The sequence below is a fragment of the Dermacentor variabilis genome, chromosome 9, assembly GCF_050947875.1.
Source record: "Dermacentor variabilis isolate Ectoservices chromosome 9, ASM5094787v1, whole genome shotgun sequence".
NCBI lineage: Eukaryota > Metazoa > Arthropoda > Arachnida > Ixodida > Ixodidae > Dermacentor > Dermacentor variabilis.
Genome location: NC_134576.1, coordinates 91,229,011 through 91,244,086, shown reverse-complemented (window position 1 = coordinate 91,244,086; position 15,076 = coordinate 91,229,011). Strand labels below are relative to the sequence as shown.

Below are 15,076 nucleotides of genomic sequence, written 5' to 3'. Positions count from 1 at the left end.
CAGTTATTTCCTTTTAGCCTAAAATGTGAACTTTTCCTTTATTCTAGAGCAAGGTAATGCTAATCTGCAACCTTATTTAAATAAGAAGGATAATGCTAACATGTCAACTGCTTGTACGCAAACTTTTCTAAAAACACCCGAGCGCACTAGCACATTTTAGGATCCACACAGCACCACGCACGGCAAGATACGACGACCCAAAACACATAAGCTGTGGCAATTGGCATGCTTCTGCTCCCCCCCAAGATGGCAACACGGCAGCTTCACTTGACGGGCACTCCCTCCACTCCAGCAGTTCTACAATGAAGCTGTATATGGCTCCGCTTCCTTTTTCTTAATGCATAGAAGAAGTTCGCATAGACCAAGAAATCGATATAGCTAAGTTCAATGTGTGCACCACTTTGTGACATCAACATTGCCTAGTGACGTTATCAGCAGTTGCATTCTGGCTATGCTATGGATAGGACGCGTATTGTGCACACCGAGGAAGAGCAGCGTGCCCTACAAGAGCAATGACGTGAGAAGAAACCGGAATACAAGATAGATACAGATTACAAGATAGATGAAGAGATATGTTAACAAGCCACGTTTTACTTCAAGCTTCATTGCGCCTCCAGATTGGACCACATGCTCTTTCAAATAAATGGTTCGTTGATGGTAAACTGATCTTTCAGCCTTTAGCCATGAAAGAACTGTTTGAGCAGTGCACAGCTGCAATCTTGACAGCAAAAGTGATGAACACGATGACAACAACCTTTGTCTAAGTAAGGTGCATACATAGTGCTACAACTGCTAATGGCGCTAATGTAGTTGAAGCTGTCCCACTCCTCAGTGAAGAGGATCAGCAACACTGCCACTCCACTCGCAAAGCGAAACCCAAAAACAGTAGTGCTCAGCACAGTTACTTCAAGCAGATGGAAGGAACTTAAAGAAGCAGGATGAAAAGTGTGAATGAATATAGTTTGCTACAAGGAGTCAGGCGTGCTGCTCACACACTGCAGTTAGCTGTAAATGATGCACTGAAGACTGTAGGCTGTAATCGTATTACCTAACAGTGCCACACACTTGTGAAGAAGCTGTGCATTCAGTCTGTTATGTCACAAATTATGTGAAGTGGCTTTATGCATGAGCACTAGCTGTTCTTTTTCCAGACAGCTGCACAGTGCTCAATGATGCTGTAAATAAGATTCTGCAGTGTTTGCACACCATACACTTCCCATACACGAAGGCACACTTACTCTGCCGAACCCCGGTGTCGTCAGAGCCATGAAAATATTTTGCCTGTAGGACATCCAAATCATGTCCCAATGTCTGTGTACCATTTCGGAAACAAATAGGACATCCGCTGAACATCCACTTTCTGATATCCTACCACAAATGTCCCAGACATATCACACATAGACCTGTTTTACACATGGACATTTCTCTGGAAGTTACCACCTTACTGTATCTCTGGAAGTGATCACCCGAGAATAGCGCCCCTGTACCATACCATACGCATGCGTGTTTGCCAGCAGACCAATGGCATCAGTACCTGCCTTTCGTGTGAGCGTCTGTGCAGCAACATTTATTTGTGCTCGTACTGCTCCTGGCTGTGCATGGTTGCAGCATGTCTTGTCGAGCAACGCATCAACAGCAGGCTCCTTTCGTTTCTGCAAGCAACACGCACTTGATGCGGTTGCGCTCAGAGGTGGCAGAGAATGGTGGCGCTTTTGGGTTATTGGCCTCGAGCTCCACCAATGAAAAAGCTGGCGCCTCCGTCAGCGTGACATGCTATTAGGGATAACGTGGACATAGTGGCCGCGTCGGCTGCTTCGAGAGTGCCGAAGCGAGCTGAAAACGAGAGTTTAAATTCCCTCGTACGCTGTGGTCCTCACTTAGTGGCGAGATTTTCCCGCTTCGAGTGTCTCCTTTACAACGCTTGAAAGCACTAGAATAGGTAGTGGCTGCCTTTGAAGGCGCGCAACATGGTAGGCTACTGCTCGGTGCCGCACTGCCAGACGTACGCAATGGAGCCCGGTGTCAGCCATATTCACACGTGGCCGCAGGACAAGAAGCTGCGTGAAGCTTGGCTCGCGAAACATAAAACTGGCAAACAGTCATCGGCTACAACTCGGATATGCAGCAAGCACAGACGTGAGGAAGACATCTGCTACGGCGCCGGGTCTGCGATGTTCGGAAAACGCGCACTGAGACGCTCGCCCAAGTCCGCTGCCCGACTAGTGTCATGACGGTTTGGTCTATGAACTTGTCGATGCTATAGATACTGGCAAGTTCACTGGAATGTAAAGGGAGCGGCAAGACGCACATTAAAAAAAGGCATGGCATATGGTCATGTTTGTACGTGTTATGAATTAATGCACTGGATTACAAAAAAGAAGCAGCGGGAATCGCACGCTGAGAACACCGCTGAACATACAGTGCAACTCGAGAAATAATATGTAAACGTCGAAGAATTCAGAAAAAAAAAAAAAAGATTGAATCATCGCGACGGCACATCACAGTCCCCGTAGACGTCGAAGTCTCTACAATGAAATTATTTTGAACAGCTCTGATAGCGCCCACGCAACAATGGTTGCTTGTATACTGTCAAATGCTCATATTCTGTGGCCTAAAGCTCATGGCATGGTGCGAAAACGTGCTCACAGCGAAAGCAGAACATTGTGCGCGGACATGCATGCAGACACGCAGTCGGTCACTGCGAACCCGTGCGATCGCTGCATTGAGGCTTCATTCTGTTATGCCCCATTTGGTTATACAGACAGCCCACTCTAACAACATATTTCACATAGTTTACTCTCAGCGTTTGGCTACCTTTCACACAAGAAGCCAGTTTGGGAGACTCCATCGAGGCGACCGCGCGCAGTGGCGTTCACTGTACGTATTCGGTAAAGAGATAGCATCTGTAAACGATTCTGTGCTTTCAGTTGGCCCAAGATTATTACTTAGACAGTAAAAAACTTCTCCCGTTTCGAAAGTACTAGCTTACAGAAATGTCCGGGAGAGCTCGCGGGTGGTGTTTTCAGTGAGCGCTGACAGCAAAACCTATGAGGAGCACGCCGCGTGATCCCTCATACTACGCCAGCGAGGCGCTTCCGATAGATGGCGACTCCGTAACTCCTCGCCGCCAATAGCCTATTTAAAGCATGCAGTAGGCTTACAACGGCGCTACAGACTGCGCCACACATGCTGCTAAGCATATAGTTGAAGATGCTTATCGCAATAAGGTTGTAAGTCATACTGGCGCATCCATCAGTGGTTATATTGTTTGCTGGTGCACCCTTCGGTGGCTATATTGTTTGCTGAGACCGCAATCACACCTTCGTTCATTCCAAATGCTTATCTGTATACACACTGGCGCACTCACGCCAAACTGGCAATCATTGGTTGACCGAGCTCTGTATTTCTAATAAGGCCAGTGGTAAGACCAGCGGTACAGCATAGTGTTGGTCACACAGCAAGTTGAGGTGGCACAGTCAACCTTTATGCGACAAAAAGTGATTGTGGTACCCACTAACCGGTATTCACACAAGAAGGCACTACAGCTTAAAGGGACACTAAAGTGAAACAAAATATCAGTTTAGACTGATAAAGTAGCCTTTGAAAACCCTGTTGTTGTTAATTTCACGATGATGGGTTATGAGAAGAGAAAATGAAGGACGAAGTTTCATTTTCTGAATTTCATGCCGAAACCTGAATGGTAGTAAGTTAGTGTGATGCCACGGATTTCAAAGTAATTTTTCATACCTTGGCGGTGTTGACTCAGTGAAAATCCCAAATCCTGCCGTATTCAGTCTTTGGCTCCTTTAGAAGACAGTCTAGTCAATCTTAATTACCTAGGCCCTAGCAGATGTCAAAATTTATGACATCACGGCGGGCTGGTGTGGGAACTTCATAGTGGTGTCACTACCTTTCTTTTTTTTTACCCCTTTTCTGGCCTACAAAACATTTTCTCGCAGTAAGAGTGGTGTTTTTGGCATTGTGGAAGGGTGATTTACTAATACCGAAGAAATCATTTTTCTCCCTAGTGTTCCTTTTAACGGTCAGCCAATGCATTAGGCTCTAAATAGACTGGGTCAGAGATTCATCGCAAAGATGTTTTAACTGTTAGTATGTTTTAAGCTCAGACCACTTATAATGTAACCGCTTATAGTGCAGGAGTAGATATACAGTGGTCTTTTTCGACTTCTGTTTATCTTCCCACTGAAATCAATGTATATGCATACCACTTAGAGCAGAGTCACATAAAACAAAATACCAGTGATAACAAGATCGCTGGAAGATCCCACAGACAAGCAACGCAATGAGTGCACTTCTCGAAGAGGTGCGCCGGCCAAGGGCAATGTATAGGGGGAAGAGGAGGCGCGAAGCAAGCGAATTAACAAACATTAAAAAATTTAGAATACGGCGGCAATATGCTGGCTCAGCAGGCGCCTAGGCAACAGGTTGCGTGGACAGCCTAGGTGATGGAGAAACCTTTTGCTTCAGCCGCTTGTAATATCAATTCCTTGTTTTTTTCCCACTCCAGCTCTGCACAAAAATTGGTTGAGGTCACGAGTGTCTATTATGTTGCCGGTTCGCAATGTGTGTCTTTAAAAAGTGCAGATATTGTGTATGCAACACTGACTCCGCAATGCTGTCAGTTTAAACTGCATTTCACAAATTCAGTTCGAAACGTTGTCCACAAGCGAGCTTTCGCACTTTCTACCAGTACACGCGCATCAAGGTTTTGCTATACATGTTCGCAGTAGTTGCTGGCTGATTGTCCGCGAACCATACTGCTGTCAGTTCAGCCTGTGATCTCGTGCCAGATTTCCGTGTATTTGCTTGTGGGTACGAACATATATTAAGGGCCAGCTTCCCGCAACGTAACCATGCCGTCTCGGCAGTGACCAAGGTTACGGTTTGGTGTGGAGTCAAGAAAGTGCTTCTCAGTGGCTTTGTGGCCCTTACAAAGCAGAGGAAAGACCTCGCCATAGAAGGTAAGGGCACATCCCAGTCATATGTTTCGATTACTGGACATGGGGCTGATTGGTTATACTGCAGTAACACTTATAGAGCAGGAATATGCAACTCCAGCAGCTTACATTTATAAGAAGTCTATGCTGTATTAATGACGTTTTGCAATGCAACATGCTGCTCAATTCCAAAAATGCACAGGATAGCTATATATGCACTAACTAGTGCTTACTCTTTTAGCATGTTTTGAGTATCAAGAAAAGTTGTGAAGAGAGCACACGCAGCTGCTGCAGCAAAAGGAGGGACAGTCTCACTTGGACATACTACGGCACCTTACATTTTGCCACCAACCCAGAATGCTTGTTTTGTGGTGTTACTTTAAAGTGGCATTGATGAGAAACACTAGATCAGTTTGGAGTTAGAAAGTGGTCTGTTAAACCTCTTCTTATTTTCATTAATTACACAGTAAGAATTTGTTTACGGAATAAAGAAAGGCCAAACTGCAATTTTAAAGCGTTTGTGATAAAAACTCAGCACAAACACATCAGTGTGATATCACTGGTTATAAAGTATTTTCTTATATTTTGGGCACTGTGGCAAAATAAGGCATCCTCGAAACTAGCGACATTCATTGTTTCACTCCTTTCAAACACAATGCAGTCCATATTTCTTGCAAAAAAATACACGAGAAGACCAAATCAAAATCTGCAACGCCACGGTTCGCTGGTACGGCAAATTCAAGGTTTCACGATGACATCGCCACCTGTCTTTCTTTTTTTTTTTTCCATCTTTCCTTACTTATGAAGCATCTTCTTAAAGAAAGAGTGGCTTTTTATCTTGTTCTAGAAAACTAGTTTGCCAGTGCAGCTCAACATAGCTTTCTGTTCAGTGTCCCTTAAAAGAGGATTAACTTACAAAACCTGAACAAGTAAATAATAATCGTAGTGCCAGTAATACTAGTCCACAACAGAGTACGCCTATTACATGTCCCTTTTGTAAAAAGCACAGGTTACCTTCTTTTTATAAAGCACCATGCTGGATCACCATCAAATTTTGTGAGTACATGAATTGCAGCAGTTCATCTTGCCTTTTAAATTTGTAACTGTCACTGAATGTCTATCAGTACTGATGACCAGGTGTGTGGTGGCAAACATTGCTCGCATGGGCAAAGGCTCATGGACAGTGCTGACAACGATACGACTTCTCACCTGCGTGCATCTGTACATGTCCCATCACGTTGAAACAACTCTTCCCAGCATAGCTGCACAGCTTGCACAAACACGTCTTTCTCACAATGATGAACAGCAATGTGGCACTGGTTTCCCTTGACACTGCAAAAAAAAAAGCAGACAGGGCTTTAACAGAAAAGAAGGCAGCGCAGCTTGGTGCATTTTATGACACGCAGTAGAAAACAATGTACAGTGAATGGTGCAGGTGCGTGCCGAAATTTTGGCCACACACAACCTCTGTGCCCTTAGTGTACTGTTCACGCATAAAGGTTCATTGATGTTATAAGAGAAACTGAAAGAGAGGAATCCAACGTGCCTAGCTTGTGCAGTCCCTGCTTGATGCATGCTCCACCTCCACTGTGGGTCATCCTGGTATTGCACTACTTCCAAGATTGGCCCAAATTTTTGCTGATGGACAAGGACACAAGAAATGCCGACCAACGAGAGGCTAACAGTTTCGCTGTAAAATGTGGTACACCCAACAAAGAAAACCTATGTGCGTTCATCAGAAACCCCCATTAAGTTTCATATCAGATCTGCCAACTAAATGTGGCCAAGAAAAAAAAAAATTGGCATAGACACTTCAGACTGCTTACGTGTTGGAATGTGGATGCATTACAGTCCCTTTGGTGAAATGTTTTCGACATGCATTAAAGTTCTTTCTGCTGATTCGGCATGTGTACTTGCATATACATTGGCCACAGACCGGCTCATTTTATGCACTCATGACGTAGCGGCAAGAGTCCATTGCAGTAGACACATTACCGATGAACTCCGAAAGGCAAGTGACAAGCGGGAAGCAGTGCACTCATTTTATACACTCACAACATGGTGCCAGCTCCTTCCCATTGGCTGCGCTGTCATGTGCCTAATGATGCATGAACTAAGCAAAGCACACCTTTAGTCAGCCGGATGGCTGCAACATGACATGTGCAATGATGCACACACTGGTCCATACCTTAAGACAGCCAGAACCGTGGAGTCACCCTAGCGTCTGGGAAGCATGCTCGTCTCGCACCGCGAACGCCCGGGTTCAATTCACACCTAGACCGAAACGTACCAAATTTTCTTTTCAAAGGCATTAATTTATTTTGTTTACAGGAACCTCCCTTAAAAATTTGATGTCAATAAGAATGTCTTTGACATGTTTTTACTCTTCGCACCGTCGGCCATTTTTGATACCATTGCTCGGTCACACCGCCACTGCTGATGTTCGCATAATGGGCCATATAATGCTTCTGCATTAAAAAACAACCAAGGCACTTACGCAAACAGCAATAATTGCATGTTGATAGGATTTTGTTAATGCTAGACAAGAGTTCCTTTTTTTTCAATGTGCACAAGCAAACTAACATTTAATTTTAATTAGCTAACATTACGCACCAAACTCGGTGGATAAGGATATTGGATAGTGCAAATCCTACGTTGCTTTAAATGCAGTTATCACTTTTGTTTCAATATCCTCCACAACTTTTTCTTTGACATCTTGTCAATTACGTTAGTTTATACAGTTAGCTAATTAGACGCATTCATGCACAATTAACAATAAATACTGACTGTGAAAACCACGAACAACACCCATCAACATACAATGAACGCCGTTTGCCTAAGTCCCTCATTTAAATTTTTAATCTTTCGTGACATTCAGTTGGCATAGCAGAGTACCACAGAATAAATGTGAAGTTACTGTGTTGGTCATTACATGTCTGCCAGTATTCCACATACCTTCGCAAGAAGAAATAAAAGAAAAAGAAAACTTGGACACTTATGAAAAGAATAAAGGGAAAAAAAGTATTCACTGGCTTTCCAATCAGCGTCTTCGACCAATATTTTGCACAAGCTCACTTATTATGGCTGTGCCATAAAGTCAATATAATATGGCGACCGATATATTGAATGCCAAACAATGGTTTCTTCAAATCTTCTGACTCAATTTCTGACTCGTGCCATGAACATCATTACCATGAACGCAATTTCTGACTCTCTGGCCATTTATTTATTTATTCAGTCATACAGACTGTTGTTGTATAGATTTTGGTTATATGACCAACATTTGGCAGCTACAGTAGACCGAAACTGAAATTATGCATCCTCGGTTTGCCTTTTTCAGCTACGAAAGCCTGATTTTGTGTCGTTGTGGAGAATACAGAGCACCCGGAGTGAAAATCTAACTGATGAATATGGTTTCCATTTCTGGTCAAGAAATTTCATGAAAGCAAGCAGCTCGTTTTTCAGTATGCTGCACTACCATGCCTGCCTGTTCGAGTAATCCAATAATTTTATTTTTCCTGTTATGCCACAGGCTATTAAATTCTGCCAGGAAATGCACCTGGTGTAATGCTTCACAAAGCAAGCATATATAAAAAAATATCACCAGGTGAATGAGCTGCTCCACAGATGCTTACAAAAGATGGAAGCATTGCTGCATCCACTGTTTCGAAATGACTGCGGCTCAATAAATGTATGTGGCAAGCTTGTATCCAGTAAAGCACTACCAAACAACGTACTAAACCATTTATTACTAAAACGCTAGCATCGCTACCCACTGAAGCAAATGCCAAAGATTCTGCCAAGTTCTGTTGTGAAAAAGCAAAATCAAATGAGCATAATAAAGCCTCCAAACATTTTACTAAAAAGGTGGATGAATATCAAACTCCCTATATATACAAATCAAATACAAATTAAATATTGATTACTGAATATTTAGACACAGTCACACATATTTTACAGAAGGAATATTTATTTAGGCATATTTAGGTGCCATGCCTATGCCAACTATGCAAGAAAGTCGCGTAACTATCATGGACAAAGGATCAGTTTTAAACACAGCAGCATGACTATGCTCTCAACAACTTTAGGATCTAGTTTCAAACAAGCTTTCAAGAAAGAATGCCAGCTGTATGACTAAATATCTAAAAACGCAAAATAAATGGTTACCAAAAAAAGTTTGGTAGACGTGGAAAAAGGAAGTGTTTCAACCTCTAGTTGAAGGTGATCAAAGACAGTCTTCCTGAGTGAGTAGGGGGCGATCACTTGGTGGCGTCAATGCGCACAGCATCATATCATGTCACCCCTTGCGCGAAAGGAGTAGGAGGAGGGCTCAAGTGCTCAAATTTTTTTTTTTACTGTACTTTCCTAGGGTTTGGCTTACGTTTTTAGAGTGCCCATACTCATGAGACCAAGCCACATTCTTTAAACTGCACATATCCACAGGAAAGACCCACATTTGTAGACTTCACACAGCCATGAGAACAGCGTTAAGAGTGCACTACCTCAAGCAGCAACCACATGCATGTAATATTGAAGTGATGCAACAGGCAGACCCTGTCGCATCACAGTGCGGAGCAACCACGTTACATGCAACATCAAGAAAGAAGCAGCAACAAATTTAAATTGTTGTTCAAATAACTACTATAGTGCCCTCGTAAAGAGATTTCAAATGTACCGTGAGGCCAGTGGTATAACCACGCTGTAAAAGATCCACTTTTAATTTGCTGTCATTGCCAATGGAAATCCGCTCCATGCAAACAGCGTGACATGCCATGGCTGCCATCTCGTGAGCAATATTAACTTAAGCACTTGCCACTCTTGGTGGAATCTCAAGCCTAACAGCGTCAAAACAAACCATTGATCTCGATAATACTGACAAGACAGCGCCAATACTCTGTCCTCAGCGTGAGATGAGATGAAGCGATGGCCGATCTTACTATTTAATTTTTGCTGTCACGGCAGAATGCAAGTTTCAAGAGCAAATTCAGATTGAAGTAGGCAGACTGGTTGCTCGCTGTCCATGGGGGAAGTCACCAAGTGGATTTCCAGGCAACAAGCGAAATTTTCTGGCTAGCCAAAAACCAGCAATGTGACAAGCGACAGCGACAGTGGGCCCTCCGCGATGGCAAAACCTGTTGCTTGTCACCTTCACTCGACAATCATGTGTGTGCAGTTGCGCCTTTAAGAACAGGCCTACATTTTTAGACTGTGCTATCTTTGGGATCAGCCCATGACAAGGCTCTACATGAATTGATATGGAAAAGTGGGGGTAACTTCATACGCAAGACACTGTCTTTAAAAAGCTGCTGGAGTACTTGTGACATAAAGGAGATTCTTGGAATAAGAACATCACAAGTTGTAGCACAAAAGGTAAAAGTGCTACATGACTAAATTATCATAAAGGCTACTATACTACAGACAATCAAAAACCTTCATGGTGGATGCTTACCATGTAGGTTTCCACTGCAAAGCAGGTTTCAGATTTTTGCAATCATGAAAAAGAAAAAATAATGCAGATCCAATGCAGAATTTGGAATCTATACAATTCGAAGCTTTATAGAGCGGTTAATTTAACGCTTTACAAATAACAGCAATGTGCACCATTTTGTACACTTTTATCCCATTCAACATGTATAAACTCATGTAATGTGTACGCTTTATCTGCCACAATGGCCACAACTTTATTGCCATGCAAGTTTGATGTTTATTCACGGTATTAGTCGCAAGCTGTGCACTACAAATCAGACGGGTGCACAGTGTGAGACTATACACAGCTATTTCACAAGGACAAAGGCGATGTATCAGGGTGTCTACCAACTGGGAAAACCAGGAATTCTCACGGATTTTGAGTAATATAAAAAAAACTCAGGGAAATTGTGCCTCTATCAGGGAAAACTAGCGGTACTTTTGTTGAAAGGGTTGAAAGTCGCGGTAATGCTGACTCGAGTAACAGACAGGAATCGTAATGAATCATCTTTGACGCCCTGTCGTCGGCTGGAGGAGTTTCCAGTGCACAGTCAATGACCGACTTTCTGGATGCCTGATAATTTGGACGTCTTCACGGCACCAGCACGTACCCCATAGAGTCAATGTATCAGAACGTCTGAAATTTTGGACGCAAGAACCCTTTGCCGTCCGATTTTCCGGACTTTTTGCCGTGACCGCAGGTCTGAAACAGCACTAATCAAAGCCACCACTGCTGCCATTTTGATTACCTCGCCAACTCGAACCAGCGCTCTTGCACGCAGATCCGCTGGCAGCCGTAGCCACCACTGTGGCAACGCTAGACCTTATAGCTGCTTTGATGTTCGCTATTAAGCTTCTCGCCATTGGGTGTCGTGTTTTTCATTGGAAGAATTCGCTGCTGTCAGCAATGGCATCGACTGTGCTTTTGTGCTCCTCGCAATTGGCTTAGAAGCTTGGAAGTCACGGTGTGTTGCATAATGCTGGTCCCCAAAAGTCAGCTTCATCTCTTTACAGAAATGTTACTTGGTGTAGCATACGCAAAAGTATTGCAATGAAGCATAACAAGAGTGGGAAGGAGCTATTGCCATGGGACACAGTATATATTCCTTAATTATACATGCGTGCATCCGGCACCTCCTGTTACTGTACGAGCATTGATATGCCTAATACGTGTACCGACAGGCGTTCAGAGTGTTTTCGAATGTGCCTGTGGCAGTTTGAGCCCTTAAGGGCAGTAAATAACATGCATTTATTTTTTCCAAATGGCTGATTTTTCGGACGTTTTCCCGGCCCCTAGGGAGTTCGAAATATCAGACATGGACTGTGCAACTGACCAAGAAGATGCTTCAAATGTTCCGTGGGGCGAACGAGTGGCGGAAGGAGAACAAGAACAGAAAGAACCTAGACACTGAGGAATGAACAGGAAAGGAAGTGGGCTGCTGCCATTTTGAAGAAGCTTGAGCTCAAAAAAAAAAAAAAAAAGTGTTGGCTGATGTTGAGATGCAGGTGTCCCTTATTCAAACCAATATAAACTCTTTATAGCAGTGAAACACAACACTCAGACGCCATGCGCGGGCTGAAAGTATGTCAGGACAGATGAGGTTGACCTACGAGCTGTTGAGAGAGAATCTCAGTTGTGACAAAGTTTGGGCCTCACGCCACTGAGCTTGCTACCAGTTGATAGAAATAGCTCATATTCGAAAACATCTGCTTCTGTATGCATCTATTTTTTATTCGTATTTGAGGATGTTCGACTCGATTTGCAATTTTTTTTTGAAGACATTTTATTTGCTGTGCATTTTACTAACCCCTCCCTTCTATTCTCTTTAGTACTACTCCTTAGTATTCAAATTGGATTAAGTCGTTCTTTTCGAATTTTTTTTCATATGCCTACTAGAGAGTGACAGCAACGGGCAATATGGTTTCAGCTCGTCTTGACATAAAACATAGTTCTGCATCACTCAGGGAATCTTGCAAAGGCACTCAGGAAAAACCGGAGTACCTTTGTAACAACGTGTCATTATTTTGCATTATTGGCGGCGCCTCCAGGACACCAAAGCGGCAACGCCTATGCAAAGCAAGGCTATGCAACGGCTTTCTACCGTTGCAGCGATAGAAAGCGCCCCTAGTGTTATGCAACGCGTCTCAGAGATTCAGAAAAGTCTTTATTGCGAGCAGCATTAGCCCCAGGAGACTGCCTACGCAAATCAAGGGGATGCAACCGTTTTCTACCGTTAGGTACAGCACGCGCAGGCCTCGGCGAGCCCCAACCCACGTTCTAGCTTTGGTGTCATGGAGGCGCCGCCAATAGTGATAAATAATGACGCGTTGTTACAACTAGTAAAAAACACGACTGAATAAATATAATTACGTCCAGCCGCCAGCTTTAAAACAGAACTTTGACAGCCAGTTTACTGGTACCTTCATGCGGTACTTTCATTACCAAAGAGCACCCAGCATACAGGCAGGCACGCCAAACCAGGGAAAGAAGGCAAAATGAACTTCGCTTTAAAATGAAGCGTAAATACATTACCTTCACAGAATGGAGATTTATTCACACAATGTCCACCCGACTCAGCTACTTCACCGTCGGTGCACATGTCGTCCGTGCGCCGCCGATTGCATTTGACATGCCACACTTTCTGCAGCGATTCCGCAAAGACAGCGACTGAAGTTGTCACTCACGCCTCTACAGACACTTCGCGAGTTCGTCCGGCGGCGCATGCAAGTCACGGAACGTCAAACACATGTCGCCACCTAAATATCTCAAATCACTTCCATAGAATAAAGAACATCACTTCTATGAACGAGTTTCATAAAAAACGTGCGCCGGCGCGTCGCCGTCGACAAGGCAACCGCCATGGTAACCGCGAACGTGTTGCCAGCTCCTGGAACAGGCATATGGGAAGACTGTGTGACTGTCGATGCGACTAAAGCCCCTGCATCCACGCGCCACCGAACCTGGTTAAAGCCCCTGCATACACGCGCCACCGCCGCTTTCTTAAGTAGCGACAACCTTTGTTGTGCGCCGCATTTTCCCCTCACACCAAATCCGGTTCCGGTATTTCCGGTTCCGGCGTTTCCGCTTCCTGGAGTGGCGTTGCGGGAATTTCCGCTTTGACTGCTGTGGACGATGGTGAGACGTGCGGGCGTGCTTAGCAGAGCTGTAGCAGTCACCATAAGAAGAATGCAAAGGGGACAAGCTGTTGTATGCCGCTGAAGTAGTTGTTCGCGGTCACTGTTTTCCAAATGCACGAGAAACGGCAGTTGTCTCCAAGCGCCCAGGCACTACATTCCACTGTACGTTGTCGCTCGTGCCACAACCGGTCGCAGATTGACGCGAAGCAGCGAACACGAGCAGATCGCTGGTTACAATAGGCGGTGGTTCTTGGATGGAATCGCATTCACAGTTTCAACCGCAGCTGGTGCAATTAAAGCCTCTCCAGCGACGCAAAGTAAACAACGGTAAAAAAAAAAAAAAACAGCACTTCCACTCGGAACAGGAAGCTGCAGCTACGTAAGTTCCGCTTGGCGCCGGAAGTTAAGGGGGTGAGTGGGGGAGGAGAGTGGAGGAGGAGGGCAAGTTGGCGGTACTTAACCTGGTCGGCGGAAACGTGTATGGAGGGGCTTTACCCCCACTCACCCCCTTAACTTCCGGCGCCAAGCGGAACTTACGTAGCTGCAGCTTCCTGTTCCGAGTGGAAGTGCTGTTTTTTTTTTTTTACCGTTGTTTACTTTGCGTCGCTGGAGAGGCTTTAATTGCACCAGCTGCGGTTGAAACTGTGAATGCGATTCCATCCAAGAACCACCGCCTATTGTAACCAGCGATCTGCTCGTGTTCGCTGCTTCGCGTCAATCTGCGACCGGTTGTGGCACGAGCGACAACGTACAGTGGAATGTAGTGCCTGGGCGCTTGGAGACAACTGCCGTTTCTCGTGCATTTGGAAAACAGTGACCGCGAACAACTACTTCAGCGGCATACAACAGCTTGTCCCCTTTGCATTCTTCTTATGGTGACTGCTACAGCTCTGCTAAGCACGCCCGCGCGTCTCACCATCGTCCACAGCAGTCAAAGCGGAAATTCCCGCAACGCCACTCCAGGAAGCGGAAACGCCGGAACCGGAAATACCGGAACCGGATTTGGTGTGAGGGGAAAATGCGGCGCACAACAAAGGTTGTCGCTACTTAAGAAAGCGGCGGTGGCACGTGGATGCAGGGGCTTTAGATGCGACTAGTGCGACGCCCAGGGTTGCTTACGGTTTCGTGGCACACGCTGCATAATTCTTTTATTGTAGTGAATAAAACGTTTACACTATAATATTATTGACTTCTCTTGATTAGAAGCAAATAATATGTACGTTTACTAATTTAAAAACGTTAGTTAAGATTTGTCTTGGGGTGCGCGACGGCGGTTTCTGTAGTTCAGTGCGACATCGCGCACGTAAACAGCTGTTCGCGGGTGGTTCAGCGCTGCGTGTTGTCTTATCTACATTCTATGACCGTTTCGTTCTGCCTGCGCTACAACAATCTACAAGATGACCTATCGACAAGTTCATATAGCTACCCTCACCGTATATGCAGTATTCGGAATTCGGCTGCCACGAAGTTGTCGTGTGAGCCCAACAAGATCCTCGCGCTACCCGTGCTCGGCG

The 15,076-nt window shown here is 44.7% G+C and overlaps 1 protein-coding gene across 1 annotated transcript in view; it reads right to left on the bottom strand.

Moving 5' to 3' along the window:
• The window catches only part of LOC142558438 (uncharacterized), a 60,965-nt gene extending 47,636 nt beyond the window's left edge, over positions 1-13,329 (bottom strand). The window contains exons 1-2 of the mRNA XM_075670573.1: positions 12,958-13,329; positions 6,168-6,290 (exon numbers count right to left, since the gene is read on the bottom strand). Of these exons, the coding sequence (XP_075526688.1) occupies positions 6,168-6,290; positions 12,958-13,024 (190 nt within the window). The 5' untranslated portion in view covers positions 13,025-13,329. The remainder of the gene's footprint in view (positions 1-6,167; positions 6,291-12,957) is intronic.
• Between the last annotated feature and the right edge of the window lie 1,747 nt (positions 13,330-15,076).